General features: G+C 42.7%; 1 protein-coding gene across 2 annotated transcripts in view; it reads left to right on the forward strand.

Annotated features, from left to right (window-relative positions):
* The window catches only part of Uvrag (UV radiation resistance associated), a 239,871-nt gene that overhangs the window by 146,509 nt on the left and 73,007 nt on the right, over positions 1–20,355 (forward strand). For both annotated transcript variants that reach the window (XM_028770684.1, XM_028770685.1), the window contains exon 12: positions 3,223–3,388. In XM_028770684.1, coding sequence (XP_028626517.1) covers positions 3,223–3,388 — 166 coding nt within the window. The remainder of the gene's footprint in view (positions 1–3,222; positions 3,389–20,355) is intronic.

Genomic DNA, 20,355 nt, shown 5'->3' on the forward strand with positions numbered 1-20,355 from the left:
ACATCTGAGGTTGCATGGCCTGCAATCGCCATGATTAACCACATGCGCTCACATTTTCCCACTGGAGGCTCAGTGGTCTTAGGGTGATGAAAGTGACTTCCCTCCCAGGAGGAGGTTTTCCTTTTGAGGGATTGAAATACCCCTGGGCCCTGTAAGACTCCACGCGTGATCCCTTTAAAATGCTTTCTAATATAAAGCTTCAGTATTGGAAATCCAACACCAAAGTGTTTTAACTGTGAGGCTGGTGGAGCACTATGGCCTGGCCTGGGAAGCAGCGCAGGGTGTTTAATAGGTAGAGCAGGAGTCTTGTGGCTACAGCAGTGACCATGAACAGCCTCAGCTGAAGCTCGTTTCCAATGTTACTTAACTATTGTCCACCATTTCCTTTGAGCTTTCACTTCTGTACACCCTCTTCAAGATTCCCTTTTAGGTTTACATTTAAGCAAAATTGGTTTTGCTCACTGGGGAGGTGATGTGAGATCAAGTCTTTGTTCTTTCAATAAAGTTATATATGTAGTCTAAAAACATGCAAACGTAAGTTCCCTTACCATTATCCTGTGAGTAATTTGAGAAGCATGTAGATGCTTGAGGTATTAACCGCTAGTGGTTTGTATTTGACTTTTTTAGAAGGTTCATCAAAAGACATTTTTGTTGCTTCCTGAGAATTTTCAACCCCTTTCCTACCAGGTTATACAGGAAAGGGCAGGCTGAGTGTTAAGTTCATGGTAGGAAGCCTCTCCTTTCAAAAGAAGGTTCTTTGGACACAAGTCCTTTTACTCTGAGGAATGTTTTTAGTTTGGTGGCTCTGCTCATTCTAGAAAGAGGAAGGCTGAGTTCTCCACTGTGAAGGCTCTCCCAGTCTCAGCCAGGACTCCAGACTTAGATATTTGGGGAGCAGCATATTTTTAGGCCTTAACTATTTTAGTTAAGAAGCAGTTTTCCCATTCTTTCCACTGCTGGTGGCTTTTACTGATATGATTTTGACCAAGCTGACCCACTTGGACCTCATGTGTGCCCTCGGGGAATTGATGGCATTACGTGTCATCTAAGATTTCTCTTATGAGAGAATTCATCATTTAAATTACTTTTGTGACTGGAGAAGTACCCCAGTTGGTAAAATGCTTGTCATATAAGCAAGGTGACTGAAGTCCAAGCTCCAGCTCCCATGTAAAAAGCTGTATGTGGGAGTGCATGCCTGTGACCCCAGTGTGGGGAGGTGGATCCCTGAGACTCAGGTTAACTCAACCAGATCAATGAGCCCCCCCCCCCCAAACAAGATAGACAGCTCCTGAGAAATGACACCTAGGGTTAATTTCCTGCACACACACACACACACACACACACACACACACACAGACACACATCCCTGCATGTGCACACACATAAAAGTAAGTACTTTTAGTTGCTAGTATAGTATGATGAAAAGGTTTTTACAGAGGCAAATTATTAATAAGGTTTTTGGTTGTGCCTGGGGAAGAGGACATGCTCCCTGAAAATACCTGGGATGTTAATTAGGAGTGACCCCATAGTCGCCTGAAGTGGATGTTGCTCTACTTTCTCCTGAGGTGATTTGGAGAGGACAGCAGGTCTTGCCTGTGAAGCCTTTTTGTGAAGCACTACAGAAATGGGGGATTTCAAACATCTTTTACAAGGATTTATGTTTATTATTTTTGATCATGTATGTATAACTGTGTCTGTGTATAGATATGTACATATATGTGCAGTTACCCAAGGAGGCCAAAGGCATTGGCTCCTCCTGGAGCTGGAATTAGATGTGGTTGTGGGCCACCTGATATGGGTGCTGGGAAATGAATCCAGCTCCTCTGGTGGAGCAGCACAGACCCTTAACCACTGAGCCACCTCCAGCCTCCATCACAGACTTTTCACGTGCACTTTTCCTTTAGTACAAAACTGTGAAGGCACTGGGATGGTGCATTCAAGTGCCGGCTACATCCTAGAACTCCAAGTTAAATGAGTGGATACTGTCTTTTGTTTGTTTGTTTGTTTGTTTTTTAACAAGGTTCTGTGATAGTGTGGGAGAGTGCAAGGACAGAGGGCTGGGTATCGGGGCCCACTTACCAGCTGTTAGGGGATAGTTCCTTAGTCTCTTTGAGCCTTAGTTTTTGTTTTGTTTTTATTTTAATCTCTAAGATAAATGAGAACAATACTAAAGGTGAGTCCAGTTTAGTATTTGTTGGTGAATGAATGAAGTGAGTAGCAGTGAATAGTATGTGTTTATAGGATGATCGAAGAGAAGCAAGGAGCAGAGTTCACTGCGGAAGGGTGGGGTGCATTCCGTGTTCACTGCGGAAGGGTGGGGTGCATTCCTGCCGAGAAAAGCTAGTTATACAGATACTGAAACCATAAATGGAACACTATGAAAACGGGATTACTAACTGAAGTTGAAGGTGTCCTTAGGAGTCAGGCAGTAGTGAGCGCAGTCCCTGTCATCATTTAGACTCTCTCCATGGCCAGCTACCCCAGACCCTGTGTTAAATCTTTATAAGGTACTTAAGGAACATTGTATGCTGGGTGGGACATGTGAATCCTTTCGTTGCATCACTCGAGTTCTGAGAACTTGAATAGTTTATAACCTGATAGGTAGGAGTAAAAATATAAATGGTGAGTTTTTAGAATATAATTGTAGCTTTTTAAAAGCCAGAAGCTTACGTTTATATGACAGGTGTTTTCCCCTCCCGTTACTTTCACATAAGTTACATGACAAGGTTGGTGTATGAACAATACGGTGCAGGGCATTCACTTCACTGTGGAGCCTATTTCCCCTTTGACTCATCTCAAGTTTCCCAGGCTTCTTTGTGCAGTATTGTCCTTATCAGCATCTGAAGTACACCTTGTAAGGAGATGGTGTAGGGTTTTGTTCACTTCAGAATGAGTAATCTTGTACAGTACTTGGACTCTGTTACAGTAGAACCTCTGACTGATCACAGAGACTCAAGTGTTAATGTCTCACTTTAAAAGCATTTGAAAGAAAGTCCCAGCTATTCGGGCACACTAAGAACTCACCATAAGACGCCTATCACTTGTTGACCCAGCACACTGCTCCCTGGGAGATAGCTTTACGTATAGTTAGTAGGTGCATAAGTTAACATAATTTAGTGGATGATTAATATTTTACTTACCACATATTTGTAGAAGACTTCCTCAGAGCTACATCTCTAAGGTAAAAGGTTGTATTCTTTTCCTCTGTTTTCCAATTCACAGCAAAAGATGATGGAAGCATTGCCGTCGCCCTTGGTTACACTGCACATTTGGTCTCCATGATCTCCTTCTTCCTACAAGTACCCCTCAGGTATCCCATAATTCACAAGGGGTCCCGATCAACAATCAAAGATAACATCAATGACAAGCTGACAGAAAAGGAGCGAGAGTAAGTGTCTTTTGTTTGTGTTGTAATATAAGGTGACTGGAAACATGGGTGACATGCTGAGTATGCTGGAAATATGAAGTGCCATCTAATGGAGGACAGTTTCTGTATGGCCTGTGACCTTTGTGAAGTGCACCTCCTAACATGGCAAGACTCAGAAACAAACTGTGCAGCAGGGACATGGGCCTAGTGTGAAGTGCGTGGCGCGTGTTCCTAAGCTTTGGTCTGATCCTCAACACTGTAAATAAACTTTAAATAGCCTACAGCTCAAAGAAGAAACCGTAAAGAAAGTGTACAACTTCAACTGAACGTTAGTGAGAATGTAGCACGTCAAAGTTGGTGGAGCATAGCTGTATCTGGGCTCAGGGAAGTTCACACCCTAAGTGCATACATCAGAAAAGGTATTCAAAGGTAGCTTCTCTAAGTCTCAGGTGATGCAGCTGAAGAAAGGCCAGCAGAAGCTTGGGAAATCAGTGGAAGGAGATAGTGACGGTCAGAGTGGGGAGCAGCCAGGGTGCTCACAGTGGAGTGATGCAATGCAAGCAGAAGGCCTGGTCTTTGAAAAAACAGTCCGGTGCTCAAGGGCCAGTAAGGGAGAATTTAGAAAGAAAAGCAAAAAGACAGATTGAGGAATGAAGAAAGGAGAAACCCCACAAACGCACATACAGGCATCAGAAAGTGAGGAGACCATGCAGACAACTTTAAACCAATATTTTGGAAACTCTAGCCAAGTGCATTAATTTCTAGAAACACACTACTTTCCAACATAAATAATTGGCATTTTAAAAATACCAGAGTAAGGTTGGTATGTGACCTGTAATCCCAGCAGCCTCAGCACCTGGGAGGTGGAGTCAGAACCAAAACGGGGGAGGGGGCAGGGACCAGGATAAGGCCCCAGTGGCCACACAAGGAATGGGAATATGGAATATTCTAGATGAATTATTCTCAACTCTGGCTTCAGGTTAAAGTAATTTTGAGAGCCTTAAAAACTGAGCTTTTAACCCCTAGATTCCTGACCCTGTCCACAGAGATCCTGACTCCATCAGTGGCACTCAGATATGAGTAATATTTAAATCTTTATTAGAGGTTCTGATGTATAATGTGGTTGAGAACCACTGTCCTAGTTAAGAAATCTTGTTTCCATGACATGAAAAATTAGATATTGCCTTGTATACTTAGGGAGCTTGGAAGCAGTTTAGCACCACTGTCTTTAGAGGTAAAGCGAGCTGTGCAGAGAGGAGGGATCTTAGCAGCTTGGTCAGCCCTCAGTATGTGTTCCCTCTGTACTTGTGAATTCTGCGTCCATTGGCTAGCCAACATTCCATTATAGGTACTGGAGGGAGGCAGTTGTGTCTGTATTGAGCATGTACAGTTATACTCTAAACAGTACAGTAAAACTTTAAAAGATTTTTTATTTTTAATTATGTGTATATGTGTGTGTGGAGGCGTGTTGTGTGGAGGTCAAAAGAAGTCGTCAGGTACACTAGAGATGGTGTTGCAGGCGACCTTGAGCTGCGTGATGTGGGTACTGGGCCCGAACTCAGGACTCCTGCAGGGTTAGTCTATGTCCTTAACCACTGGGCAATCCCCAGCCCCAGTCAGCTATTTAACCACTAATAAACAGTGTTGCTATGAATATTTACTTACAGGTGTCTTGAGTACCCACTCTATTCTTTGGTTTGTATCCCTACCAGTGCAGTTGCTAGGTTTGGGGCAGTCATCAGGTAGTAGAACTCAGAAGCAACTTAAAAACGCGTTAAAGCATACCATGAGTGTGTGTAGGCTCTGTGCACACACCATGACATTTTATAAGGGATTTGAGAATCATGGGTTCTGGCATCCATGAAAGAGGGTGGGAATCAGTCTTCCTCAGATATCTAAGGGTATGTCTGAAGGAAGCAAGCCTTTTAGCTGAGGAGCATGTAAATACGTCACATCAGTATCTTTTTCAGTGTTGAGATTGATTTGAGACCAGTTTTAAAACCATAAGGCGTTAAAGAAGAGCCTGTAATATATTTGACAAAAGAAACATGAGGTAGTTTTCTTCTTGGATCTTTTTTAAAAATCAATTTGAAATTTATGTAACGCCAAATTCAAGTTTTTAAGTGTTCAGTGGTATTTTAGTCCATTTTCAGTGTTGTGCAGCTAGCACGCCTGTAGTTCTGAAGCCCAAAGCAAAGCCTGCACCCATTAAACAGCTACTCCCTAACCCCTGCCCCTCCTCAGTCCCTGGCAACCATCAATCTGTTTCTGTCTCTATGAATTCTCCTATTTTGGATATTTTATATAAGTGGAACCATACAATATGTGACCTTTTTCTTCCTGGCTTCTTTCGGTTTGCATAATGTTTTCAATGTGTCCATGCTGAAGCAGAGCTGAACTTCATTCATTTTTATGGCCCAATAATTTTCCAGCGAGTGTGTACACCACCACATCTTGTTTCTTTATTCATCTCTTGATAGACGTCTGGGTTATTTCTACCTGTGGCTCGCATGAGTACTGACGCTTTGAATATTTTACTCATGGTTGTTTGAATGCCCATTTTCAGTTCTCTCCTCCACCCCTGTGAGGTTGCTGAGTCATGCTTGACTCTGAGAGGAAGCCCCGGTGGGCTGTCCATGGCAGCCCTGCATTCCACACTCCCAGATGTAAAGCCTGCCCTCTGTGGGTTTGCTTTCTTATTCCCTAACGGAACCCTGCTTTTTTTCCCCCCACTGGATTTTTTTTTTTAATGCTTAGGAACCGTTTGTATATCTTATTTGATGAAATGTCTCCTCTTATCTATTGCCCATTTTCTAATTGAGTAGTTTATTTTTGTTGTTAAGTTGTTATTTATGTATTCTGGAAAGGAGACCCTTATCAGATAAGTGGTTTGCAAGTGTTTTCTCTCATTCTATGAGTTGTTACAGTTTAAATAAGAAATTAAAGCCAATGTTATGTGCCTGGGTGTGTTGTTAGAGCAGAGGCCCCATTGTCAGTTCCCACCTGCCATGGAGGCGCTGAAAGAACCAATCACACCCTACTTCAGGAGCCAGGGCTCACTTCCATCTTTTGATACGGCAACCTTTGTCTGTCTTAACTGACTCCAGGTCTAATCTGTGCTATTATAGCAGTGTGTGTGTGTGTGTGTGCCTGTGTGTGCAGGTGTGCAAGGAGAGGCTGGGAAGCTCAGGGTCATGGTCCTGACCTTTCCTCTCTTCACTGAGGCTGTTTTCATTTCTGTTGCTGCATCTTCTAGACAGGAGGAAGCTGTGCTTTCATGGACGGGGCGGGATGGAAGTCATGTAAAAATTGATTCCTCCTGTCAAGTCCTTTTGCCATAACTTTAATCCATTCATGACAGCAGAGTCCTTATGACCCCACCCTCTTCAAGAAGAGGCTCCACCTGCCAATACTGTTGATTGGGGTTACATTTCTGTCATTTTTGTACCCCAAAATTCTGATTGTTCACTCTCCTTCTTGAGTGCAACCCCTAGTCATAGTGTGCAGTGTCCTCTTTCTTGAGGGTGGAAGGACACATGTCCAATAATCTGCTCTCAAGCCCATCTGTCCATAGTTAGGTGGGGCTTGTTTAACAGTCCCTGTACTGTTAGGGTGGGAATTTCCCATCATTGAGTAAAGAGGAAGAAGCACTTAAGAGCGTTCCTTCATAGCCTCCTTGGAGCTCCTGGTGCATAAAATGTCTTTAGTTCTGATAAATTTGAGTGTTCCTATTGTCTAGTGCTTTTAATTGTCACTTCTAAAGCCTGTGCTCAGTCCAAGGCCGGAAGGTTTATCCATGTTCTCCCCTTACTGCCTTTACTACTTTCTCTGCTGCCGTTTGGTTTTGTGTGTTGTTGTTATTGTTGTTGTTTTGAGACAGGGTTTTTCTGTATAGCCCTGGCCATCCTGGAACTGGTCTGTAGATGAGGCTGCCTTTGAATGCAGAGATCCCCCTTCCTCTGCCTCCCAAGCACCAGGATCAAAGGTGTGCACCACCACTGCCAGCTATGATTTTCATCTTAAAGGTAGTCATTTGTTCCATTTTGAATTATTATTTATTATTCGTAGTGTGTTGAAAAGGCTGTTCTTTCTCCCTTGAGTGGCCTTGGCATCCTTGTTGCAAAAAGTTAGTTGGTCATGGATGACTTCTGGGCTCTTGTTTCTCTTTCAGTGGTCTGTATGTATGCTTACAAGCCAGAACCATAATCATGTTTGCAATTTTGAAGGGAAAGAACTCCACATTTGTTCCTTTGCAGTACTGTTTTGGCTATTTGGGGTCCTTTGCAATTTCTTAGGAATTGGAGGGTCAGGTTTACCAACTCTGAATGATTTTGAAAGTGATTATATTGCCATCTAATTAATAAGCATTGGCATCTTACTGTAATTGTTAGTCCAGCTTGCTTTTGTTCAGGTCCTTTTCTGTTCCTCTTGGCAATGTTTTACACTTTTCAATATACAAGTCTTGTATGCCCTTGGTTAAATTTCTGTACATTTTATTATTGTTGTCATTTCTCTCACAGATTGTTTGAATTTTCTATACATTAGTCCATGTTGTCTTGAGCAGAAAGTTTGAATTCTTTCCGACCTGGATGCTTTTCGCTTTGTCTTGGTTTTCTTAGCTAATTCCTGCTGCTAGAACATCCAACACAGCACTGAGTAACATGGCGAGAGCGGGCATCCGTCTCTTCATCCTCAGAGAAAGCGCCTGGCCCTCTGCCATGGAGGACTCTACTACTTCAGGAGGGTCCCCGCTGTGCTCAGAAAGTTCTTTGTTCTCCCAGTGTCTCTGCCATGAAGAGACAGTGAATCTCATCAAGAGGCAGAATGGTCAAGGGGCTGCATGGCTCTGCTCTCCCTGTGGTGTGAGTCCACGTACCACATAGGTGTAGTCTATAGTCCTATTCACAGGGTTCAGAGTGCTGAATTTTGTTGACAGTTTTTACACCTGTACTTGTAAGCTGTCATTTTCTGCATCTGGCTTTAGGATCAGGGTAGCCTGACCTCCTAAAATGAGAAAGGAATTGATCCCCACCCACAGTCAAGCCTTTTGGGGAGTTTGAGGGAGCCTGTTAACCCTTTCTTTAAAACTTGCTTGAATTCACCAGCAAAGCATCTGGTTTGGGACTTTTGTTTAGAGCCGTCTGGAGGTTCTCAAGATGTTTAATTTCTGCATCTGTCCCAGTGTTTCTGCATCTTCTCTGTCACTCAGTTGTGTTTCTAGGTACTAACCTGTGCATCCAGGTCATCTGTTTGCTGGTGTGGTTAACTGCTCGTACTGTTTTCTGGTAATCACTTTCTGCCAGGTCTCTGCTGTTGCCTCCAGTATCTGGTGTATCTGGGTATCTGGTTTTACTGACTTGCCATAGCTTAAAGGTTTGTCAATGTAGTCAGACTTTTTAAAGAAACTTGTTCGCTTCACTGATTCTGTTGGTTTTGTATACTCAACTTTGTAAACTGCAGTCTTTATAATATCCTTTATTTGCTAGGTATATTATTTTTGTTTTCTCTCCTTTTTCCAGTTTATATGATATTAAATTTTATTGAGATATTTAAATGACAGTGATGGCATTTATAAATTTCTACATCTATTTTTGTATACTGTGTTTTGTTTCATTTGTCTCAGTGTATTTTCTGATTTCCCTTGTGATATTTTTCATTAGCCCATTGGTTAAGGACATGCTATATGACTTTATGTATTTATTTTAGAATTTTTAAAGTTTTTCTTCCATAACTGTTTTATCTCATTGTAACCAGTTATTTCTATAAGTTCTTAAATTAATATTTATTTTGTGAGCTATTTTGGAGACTACCTCAAATGTGCTGAAGAAGAACATGCTTTCAAATGCCTTATCTCCACATGTGTGTACGTGTGTATATATGTGTGTGTGCATATGTGTGTATGTGTGTGTGCATGCACACGCAGTGTACGTGAGAAGGTCAGTGTGTATCTGTTGAGTCTGGTTGCTTACAGTATCAGCACAGCTGATGTGTGATTATTAGTCACCTTGTGTCTGGATGCTCTGGACATTACTGAAGCCTTTAAAGTAAGAATGTCTTCATCTTTCTTCAATTCTGACTGTATTTACTTCATGCATTTTGGATTGCAGCAGTATACTGCATATATTTTAGGTGTATTCCACTCTCTGCGGATTAACTCTTTTATCAGTATATAATGACCCATCTCCCCACTTAGAACATTATTTTTCTCAAAGAATATTTTTTTTCTGCCTTTAATTCAATAACCCTTAGTTCTCATTTGATTGTTTCTGCCTGGAATATTTCTCCGGTTTTTAATTACATTTACTTGTGTGTTGGGCAGTGGGGCAAATGCCATGGCATGCATGTGAAGGTCAAAGGACAATTACAAAATTTTTTTTTAATCTTTTATTTCTGTGTATATGCAGTAGCTGAGGAGGCCAGAAGAAGGTGTCAGATTCCCTGGGACTGAAGTTACAGAGAGCTTCAAGCTGTTATGTTGGTGCTGGGAATTGAACTCAAGCCCTCCAGAAGAGCAGCCAGTGCTCTTAACCACTGAGCCATCTTTTAAGCCCCCAAAGGACATTTTTTAAAAATATCAGTTCTTTCCATCTCTCGGGAGGTGGGGTCCCAGGGATGGAACGCTGGTTGTCAGGCTTGTGAGCATGCGCCTTCCTCACCAGACCGCTCGTGAGCCTCCTCTTCTTCATCCTGATCCTGTTAGAGGTTTTGCTTTCTTTTGTTTTGTTTTTGAAGACCCTTACTCCAGAAGGTACAGGTCAGAGTATCAACGTTCAGGGTCATCATTGGCTACACAGGAAGTTGACGGCCAGCCTGGGATACAGAAGTTCATTATGTCCTCACATGTTTCATCTTTATACATTAGTTGCCACTAGTACATTGAATCTTTAGCACACTAAGACACACAGATGCATCACATTCCCAGAAACTTACCCTGGTTTTTCTCCCCAGGGTTATGCACAGTTTGCTTACCTCACAACTTGACCAGTGTTAATTGCTTCTCTGCACTGAGTTCTGAAAGGACGTCTGTCCTACAGGTAACCCCTAGACAAGTTGCGATAGACACGTTTTTGTAGAGTAAGATCTGCTTTGCTCCATTAAGAAGCAACCACAAGCCCCACACTGGGAGTGCAGGCTGCTGTCTCCAGGTGCAGAGCTGAGCTGGAGATCAGATCTAGGGCACTGGAGCTCCCTTCCCATTTCCTTCCTGACTTGATGGCAGTGTTTAGTTGGCTGGTAGAAACCTTTAACTATTTTCTAAAATTTTGACAAAGTTGGTTTTGACATTTTTGCTTGATTTTTTTTTTTAAACATTTCTAGAGGATCAGGCCCTTTGAGTAATCCCCTCCACTGTTTTCTCAGACATTGTTAGTGATGAAAAATGTCACCTGTAACAGATGAAAGGACTCTGCATGATATTAAACAAGAGAAACAACCATGGCCAGACGAGTACTTGAGAAAAGAACACCTTAAGACTTTAATTTTTCTGCTTACATTTGTGTGTGTGTGTGTGTGTGTGTGTGTGTGTATATGTGTGTGTGTGTGTACAAGTGCATGAATGTGTGTCTGTGTAGTATACATGAGTAGGAGGTTATACCTAACATAAGCCTGCATGCCATGATATACATGCAAAGATCAGAGACCAGTTTGGGAGTTGGTTTTGTCCTGCAGGGTCCTGGGTCAGCTGCTGGTCACTGGGCTTAACAGTGGGCAACTCGACATGCCAAGCTACCACACAGCCCTCACCTCCCTGAAGCAGGGCTTCCTCTACCCTCTCAGCCTCCTGTGTTCCATGTTTTCAAAAGTAAATGTCCCTCCAGATTTTTATCAAGTTGCTCCATAAGAATCTGACTTAGATGTGAGTTATATGGGAAATTGTTTTAGAAGCTAGAAGAAGGGCTGTCTCTTAGATCGTTCTTTCTTTAGATCAACTATATAATTTGTGAAGGGTCAGCTGAATGTATGAGCAGTTCAGCAGTCTGTGCAGGCTGGCTAGACTTTTGCTGACTGTTTACAGCTTTAGTTTGTCCAGAGTAAATGAATTTTGTTTTCTACTGCTTCGCCTTTTTTCTGAAGCCCATTGTATCTCATTGACTAAATGTATATATTTTTGATGTCTAATGTCAATGAAGGTGAAGTGCATCTTACAATTATTAGTATGTTTTATTATACACTCATCTTAGCATTACCTCAGTTAATGGTGCATTTCAGAATTGATGTTTTAGATTTTTGTAAACTATTAAACATTTAGGCTGATTTTATGAAATTTTAGAAAATCCTTCAAATCCTTTCTGGAACAGCATAGATGTAGATATATATAAGTAGAAATAAATTTATTGATTATGCTTATTGAGTGAATCAATCTGTCAGTTGATGGTTATTCTATCCTAGACACTGAGAGAGTAGGTTAGACACGGTTTGCTTCTCTCCTGAGTTTTCAGATTGGTATGAACCTTTCCGGGGCATTAAATGGAATCAGGCCTTCATGGGAGACGGAAAATAAGAGTTGAATGACTCATTGGACAGATTATAGTTAATGTCCCAGAGGCCTGGGATTCTCTCAGCCACTGCCCTGTCTGGTTGCTTGCCTCTGCATGTGACATAGCAGAGAGTTCACGACTCTTCATGCAGGTTGGAGGAAAGGAAATCACTCTTTCCTCTGTCTGGCCAGTTAGAAGTATGGCTCTGGAGTGGTGCCTTGCTCATACTGGGCTGTTTACTGCACAGCATAAAGAGAAACTCTAAGGTCTTTGCTGCAGGTCCTTGTAAGACTCTACCACCGAACAGGAAGGGCTTGTCATAAAAGTCCAGCTGTTGTGTGTGACTTGCTTCCCTTACTGAAGACTAACATGCAGATTTCCAAAATGGTTTTGAGAGAAAATGTATTGTTGATTGCTTCACTGCTTTTGCCGTCTGAAGCATGACAGACACACTTGGGACAGAGACTGGGATGTCCCTGGCTGGGCTGGGCTGGGCTGGGCTGGGCCCCACAGACCAGAGTAGAGGCTTTTCAAGCCCTCAAAGATGTCTGATAGGTTTTTTCAAAAAACTTTTTAAAGTATTTTTTTCCTCTTTGTTTTATTTTCAGATGGAGAAATGGGGTGATATAATTGGCAAGCACTTTTGACACTTCCTGGCCCTTCTACAGAAGGACTTTGCAGATCTCTAAGAGATGGGCAGCTGGGGTTTTCTTGGTGGGCTTGTTGGAATCTGGGAAATGTGGTACTGTTCTTCACATTTCCTCAATTTTTTTTTCTTGCGCTTGTTTATTCCTTTTGGAGGACTAAGACCAAAATCCCAGGAATTCCCTCTTTATCTAACAGTCTGATTTCTTTGGGAAATTAAATTTCTAACAGCAGAGAGATTGTGACGTATCCAAACTCAAATGGGATTGAGCCAAGTTTATAGTCGTTCCTGTGGACCTGGTTCTTATGAAGGCAGAGAGATGTTTTACTTCATGAGCTAACACCTTGTTTTGTGACCCAGTATGTGAAGAGGCTTACCACCCAGGTCTTGAACCTTTTCCTTTTCTTGTAGATCCCAAGGCAAGTCTTGGGGTCCATAAAGGTTTTCTTCTCCCTTAGTGGCAGAGTAGCTGCAAGTGTCTTTGTTCCTCTGTTCCCTCAGCCTGCTGCTTAACTGATTTCACTGGTAGAGCATCATAGTGAAAGCATAAACACAGCTCCAGACCCCCTGTGTAGAGCCTGTAACTAACTCTCCTCATTTCTGTCACCCACCTCAGAATTGTTACCTGTCAACAGTGTCTTAAAAGATCCCTAGGTTCCTTTCTGCAAAAGCTCTCCGCTTCTGTTCATTAGCTGACTTTGTTTCTTTCCAGGATAAAGTATTCAGACAGAAGCGACTCAGTGGAGGAAGTGTTGATCTCAGCTCACAGCTCGAGGCACACTCTACCTCAGCAGGGAAACCAGGGCAGTAGAAACTGGAAGCAGCCAGTCACACTGTTTCTAGGATGAGGAAACAAGTCCAGTGAGTGTTATATCCCCCAAGGCTCCAGTGGGGAGAGCTGAGGGCTTTATTCTTAAACAGACTACGTGGTCCCAGCTGGCCTGCTGCTAGCCTTCTAGTCCATCCCCAGTTTGTTCTGAGTCTCAACCTGGGTTTCAGTAAAGCTGAGCACTTGGTTGTTCCAGATGCCTTATATTACTTTTGACGTTGTTACTCATTGTCCATCCTGGCCTCTCTGCCTTTAATACCTTCCCTAACCATGTCCAGAATCAAAATCATAGCTGCACATAAGCAAAAGCCCTGCTCCCTCTGGAAGGTACTTCTTACACTCCTGCCATTTGGCATTCTCTGTTTTTGTTGTCCAGGAAGCAGCTCTCTCGTTACACATCTCTGAAATGAAGCACTTTGGTGTATACACGTTGAATTTTAACAGCCACCCAGGTCAATTGTACAAGTGTGTATTAGTTGTTGTTGTTGTTTGAGGTGTGGGGTCTTACCATATACCCCAGGCTCATCGCAAACTTGCAATCATCCTGCTATGCCTGGCCTTACTTGTTTTGTTTTACCCTTGTCTGAAATGTTTTCAATGTAGGAACTACTTTTTTTTAGGTTATTGACATTCAAAAAGTCAGGTTGTTTAGTTGAGTCAGGAGACTAGAGGGATGTTCGGTTTTGCCAATGCTGTTAAGTAACCTGACTCTCCACACTGCAGTCTCTACAGTCTTAACTCTGGACGCTCTTGCCAGGACAATGGTGATTTCTTGGAACCCCTTGGGACCACAGCAAGCTGTTCACTTCAGTGCTTGCTGTAATCCCAGGTTTCAGCAGCACTGCTGAGAGGGCTGGGAGTGAGAGCAAAGAATGTTTTAAAATGAGGAATCCCTGTGGAATTGCAGGCAGGAGAGATCAACACAATAAAAATGCAGAAGGTGATTGCTGGGTGAGACAGGAAATGAACACCTTGTGAAGATCTGGCACTCCACTGAGAGGGAAGTGTGGAGAATGAGTCAGAAGGAATGGCGCGGCTGTTTCATTGCTGACACTTGGAAGTATATTGCGTGTGTTGCTTTTAATGAAGTGTGCTTTAGCAGCGCTGACATTATTATCTGCATGAGGAAGTCTTCTCCAGTGTTTTGTCATCTCGGTTTTCTGCATCCAACTAAATTAAAATTCAGTAATGTAATGGGACAGTGGGACAAGAAAGAAAACCAGATGACGACGACACACGGCCCCTACCTGAACTCCTGCTCTTCTGATTTGCAATATATCCAAATCATGGTAGAAGTTCAGGAAATCCCCAGAGGGGAGATGAGGTAGAGGGATAATGTATTTAGTGACTGGTGGGCTGTGCTATAAGTGAAATTGTGTTACATTATTAGCATGCATGACATCATGTTTGTCACAGGTGGCCCCAGAATAGCAGTGAGGTATTCCATGGGCTGGCTTTGCAGTCTTTTACATTGTCACAAGACAGCATAGGTGCTATGGGCTCTGGCAAGGATTGCCCTTGTCGGAGACTTTGTTGATGTTTGATTAAATCACAGTATTTTTTCCATTTGTTCTTAGGACGTGATGGTTTTGGTCAGCAGAGTAGGGAGGTGAGGACACTAAGAAGCCAGTGTCTGTGGCAGGTGCTGGGGGAGGTAGTTCCAGAAAGCCTCAGGAGTGTCCCTTGATCTGCTGGCTCAGGCTCTGCAGTTTTACTTTCCCTTAAATGACTGAAAAACACACACACACACACAAACGAACAAAAAAGTGCACAGTCCTAAGCAGTGTGCAAGATTCTAGAGATGGCCTGTCTGCAATGAGAGCCATTGTGTCTGTGCTGAGTGTTTCCTGCTGGGAGCTACTGAGCACACAGACATCTCAATTTAGCAGATCAGCTGCACCATATAGCAGCACTTGGGTCTTCTGACAGTCATTCTCGGTCAGAAGGGACTGATGGTCAACGCAAAGCTAGGCTGGAAAGATCAAGCAATAGCATGCTGGTGACAGTCCAGTCGGCCCTAGGCATGTGAGCCCGTATGTATATAGCAGATTGGAAGCCCAGGCAGAAGCTGGATAACAAAAGGGTAGTTCTGCTGGCACAGAGCAGCTGCTGCCTGGTTCGCTTTGCCTACCATGCAGCTCAGTGCCTGCCTTGTGAGTGACTCATTTGAGCTCGCTTGTTATTCTCTTTCAGGTGTAGATGAAAGAGAGATACACCTATAATTTAATCTTGAAGTAAAAATTCAAATTTCCTTCAAAGAAAGCTTGAGTAGTTAATAAATTTAGTCAAACCACTATGAATATATATTTATTCTGGATCACATTGGTTATAATAACCATAACTTCATTTAAGCATACAGTTGTTCCTACCCATATCTACCAGAGAGAGCTGTATCTGAATTGTTGTGGTGGTGGTGGCAGATCTGATTTTTTTCTTTTTTTGAGATAAGGTTGTACCATGTAGTCCAGGCTGCCTTCAACCCTGCCATGTAACCCAGGCTGCCCTCAGACCACAAGTGCTGGGACCTTAAGTGTGTATCACTACACCCTGTTCATACTGGCTTTTAAAGGATAAATACTGTAATTTCTAAAGGAAATTACATGCTTTCCTCCTCACTTTCTGAGACAGCTGAATGCCTGCTTTATCCATCTAGCTGCGGCTTACTCATCTGAGAAACCAAAGATGGCCTCCAAGGTCCACAGTAGTCAGCCATGTCTGTGTGCTCAGTAACTTCACATGGCAGTCACAGTTCTGTCCCTGCTAGAACTTGTTGGTCCTGTTTCATTACAGTAAAAATGAGATTCAGGTTTTTAGAATTAAAAACTCCTTGGCTTCACATTTAGAAAGAATTTTTTAAGTAAACCACAGAAATAGCCCATACCATGAAAAAGATTCCTTAAGTTTGATTTAATTTACAACGAAAAGTAGTTTGTTTATAAACAAACGAAAACAGAATGAAAAAGCAAGCCACAGATCAGCAGGAAATAAATTAAAGCCCACATACTGACCAAGATGATGATGATGATGATGATGATGATTGTGTGTGTGTGTGTGTGTGTGTGTGTGTGTGAATGTGTGTGTGTCTGTCTGTCTGTCTGTGTCTTTCTGGGGGTGGTATGCATAGACCACAGCACAAATATGGTGGTCAGAGGACAACTTGAGACACAGGTCCTCTCCTACCATCTCATCTGAGATAGGTATTTACTGTTCCTTGCAGGGACCCCAGGCTGGCTGGTCCACAAGCTTCTATGGACTCTCTTGTCTCTACCTCCCATCACATCCTTGTAGGAGTGCTGAGATACAGATGGCACTGCACCTGACTTCACATGGGTTCTGGCCATTCCAGGTCAGGGCCTCACACTTGCAAGGCAAGTGCTTTGCTCACTAAGCTATCCTCTTGGCTCTAGAATGTTTTTTCTCACATATTTGTGTATAAGTAATAAGAGCAAACAACCTAATGCATTGTGGACGATGTGCTGTTTAAGAAGATGTTACAGCAGAACAAACCTTCAGTGTCCAATAATACAAGAAAAATCACCACACTAGTAACCAGGAAAATGCAAATTAGAACCAGGAGAGGGCCAGCAAGATGGTACTTGCCACCAATCAGATCCGACCATCTGAATTGGATCCTTAGCACTCACATGATGAGAACCCATTCCACATTCCACTCTGGTACATGTGCACACATGCACAGGCAGACAGACAGACAGACAGACAGACAGACAGACAGACAGACAGACAGACACAAATAGATGTAATTGTTTTTTTTAAACCAAGGAAATATTGTTTTATGTCCCAGAAACTGGCAGAATTCAAAGTGTCTATCTAAAGCCAAATTTCGTGAGTATGGAGAAAAGAGAGAACAGTCCTTTAATAATAAAGTTTGTATTTAGCTCATCAATTTCAGAGAGTAGTCTAACAATACAAATAAATCTACACTGCTGCTACAAAACATAAACATTGTACAAACACTAACTGCCTGGATGATAGCTGTATTTCAGCAGATTGCCCCTTAGTCATCTCTGCTCTTCCACAGAGACTCGCTCACAGTGTTGTGGCTAATATTTGTACTAACCTCTTCAGAATTTCTATTTCTATGCAACATTGTCGTCTTTATTTTTAAAAAAGCTTCTTTGAGGCTTGATTCTGTGATCCTTAGGCCTAGCTTCTCCTTCCTCTGACTGTGAGCACAGGGTTGATGTGGGTGGCTAGTTTTGCTCATAACTCATACATTTTTGTATGCCTTTTAGCTTCTGGATTGGTTTTAAGTTTATAGTAGCAGGTCTCCATATTTCCTTTTGATCCAGGACTGGTGTTAATAATGCCTAGAATGTTGAGTGCTACTCATATTAATAGGAACCTTTTAAAAAGACTTAGAAAAAGAATTAATTCTTCCCATGATGCTTGTTAGTAGCTGCTGTTACTATAAATGATGGCTCCCACATCCATGGTGTGGAGCGTGTAGTGATGAAATGTTACAGGTGTTAACTGGAGTTAGTTAGAACAACTCACTGTTGTAAGTTAATTAAACATACCAATAAGCAACTGAAGCATTTTATTATTTTAATTTGTATAAATATAAGTTTGGTAAACTAATGAGAAGTGGCAGATCTCTTGTAGTTTGATTGACACTTATATTTAAAGTTTTTAAAATGTTTGGATGACACATGGATTTATTCAGGCAACTTCGCTTGCAAAATATTCCACAGGTGATGTATTTATTTTTGAGTGTATAGTGCAGGATTTTGTCATTTCTAGCCTAAAAAAATAGAACTAAAAGAAAACCTTTGAGAAGCCATCTCCTAGTACTGAACCTGATGAATGATATCCATGTGAAAGATACAAGACTTGTTTTATTATTTTGTGGCTTCTGCATAAATCATAAAGTGAGAGGTCCATAAGTTGGTTTAGAAGAACTTAGTAAATAGCAGATAATTTTTCCTCAGAGATTTGAGGGGACATTGGTCCTTTCTGAGAGGACAGATTAGCTACATCTGACCAAAAGAAACTTTTCATCCCAAATTGTACCCCTTTGCAGACAGCAATGGGAGAGAAAATTATGATCATAAAGAAGAATCTAAATCATAAGTTACCTGGGATGTCACTCAGTAGTAGAGCACTTGCAAAGTCTGTGTAAGGTTCCTGTGGGCACTAGCCCCTTAGGCACTGGACCTAGGAGGTGGCAGATGGACCTGGAATTGCAGTCCTTTAGGAGAACAGAGGGGAAAACCTACAAGTCTTCAAGCCACTGTGAGATGTGAGGAGAGCCCAAACACCTTTGTAAGGCTAGAGCTGGGCCGTGCCTCCATATCAGGGCAATGCTAAGACCCTCCACTTTTCTACCTGTGATGGGGAGGAAAGCTGAATCCCAGTGACTTTGAGTGCTGTGCTGAGGTGGTTCGAATAGGTATGGCCCCCACAGCCTCATGTGTTTAAATGTTTGTTCAAAGGGAGGGGCACTATTAAGAGGTGTGGCCTGATTGGAGTAGGTGGAGGAAGTGTGTCACTGTGGGAGCAGGCTTAGAAGTCTCCTGTTACTCAAGCTGCTCACAGTGTGCCACATAGTCTCCTTCTGCTGCCTGCAGTTCAGGAACTCTCAGCTCCTTCAGGACCATGTCTGCCAGCATGCTGCCATGCTTCCCACCATACTGGTAATGGACTAAACCTCTGAATCATAAGCTAGCTGCAATTAAATGTCTTTTCTTTATAACAGTTGCTTTGGGCATGGTGTCTTTTCACAGCAACAAACTATAAGACGTACTGTATATCAATCACTGCAAAATACCAGTATGGCTGTGGTTCTCGGCTGAGACATTCTGTCACCCAGGAAGCAGCACTCTTCTAACTGAGGACAGGGGAGCACACGGCGGCAGCTAGAGAGTAGAGGCCCGGCATGCTGCCTCCTATTCTACAATGAACTGGGCAGGCGTTTCTGCTGTCCACAAACCACCAAGTTATCTGCCCCCAAGTATCAGTGGTGTGGTCGTGAAAAACATTGCCGGGCAGTGAGTCACAAGCTATCCAAGGCAACGTGCAACTCCTTGTCTAGAGAGAGTGAGAGCATGGGTAATATCAAAGAGGAAACCAAGGCCTGTGGGCAAAGGGCTGCAAAGCAGGAGAATCCATGCTCTGAAGAAACAAAAATAATAGAAAGGATATCAAGAGTTCTCAAAAGGAGGAAATAGCATCCATACACCCAAAGTCAGAGGTTATGAAACAGTGGAGAGCTGTGGGTATGTGACTCACAACAGCGGCCTGAGAAAGCTAGTGGGCCGAGTTCCTGCACCTGCTCATGTGCCGTGTGCCACTGTGATTTATTAACACCGTTTCTAAGATCTTCCTCTAAAACTGTTTGAATTTGGAGTCATCCACTGTGGGATATGGAAAATCTCTTTTCCTCATCTGTTATCGGATGTGGTCTGCCAGCAACCAAGCAGAGCAGCCGTGGCCTGTAAGGCTGGAGGGCATGGATAGCAATGCCAGAGCTACAGCAGGAAAGGTTACACAGCAGAAACGGTAGCCATTGGCAGGCCAGACCCAGCTATTTGACATTCAAAAAGATAAATGGCTGGGTGTGGTGGCACATGCCTGTAATCTCACCACTCTGGAAGCAGAGGCAGGAGGATTACCACAAGTTGTAGGCCAGGTTGGTCTACAAAGCAAATTCTAGTAATGATTTAGTACAACCGTAGGAAGTCTGGCCAACAGTTACATCAAAGTCTATCGGGAATGTGGTGCTCAAAGCTAGTAGGGCATCTAAATAGTTAATCTGAAAACTTATAGGAGAGAACTCTGCTTTCTTTGTACGAGTTACTAAACGAAAACGTCAGCACCTAAGCAAGAAAAGGGGGAAGAGAAATAGTAAAGGCCATGACTGGCTCAGTCAGAAGGTATTAAGTCAGTCAGATCGAGTAGAGATAGCAGATGATCGATATGAATGTTGATTATGAAGGATTTGTTATAGAAACAGAGCCTTGTGCCGTGGTGAGAGAAGGTCCAAAGGTGAGTCAGAAGAGCAGAGGAACGCCACGGA

Source organism: Grammomys surdaster, unplaced genomic scaffold (assembly GCF_004785775.1).
Source record: "Grammomys surdaster isolate TR1022 unplaced genomic scaffold, NIH_TR_1.0 203, whole genome shotgun sequence".
Classification (NCBI taxonomy): domain Eukaryota; kingdom Metazoa; phylum Chordata; class Mammalia; order Rodentia; family Muridae; genus Grammomys; species Grammomys surdaster.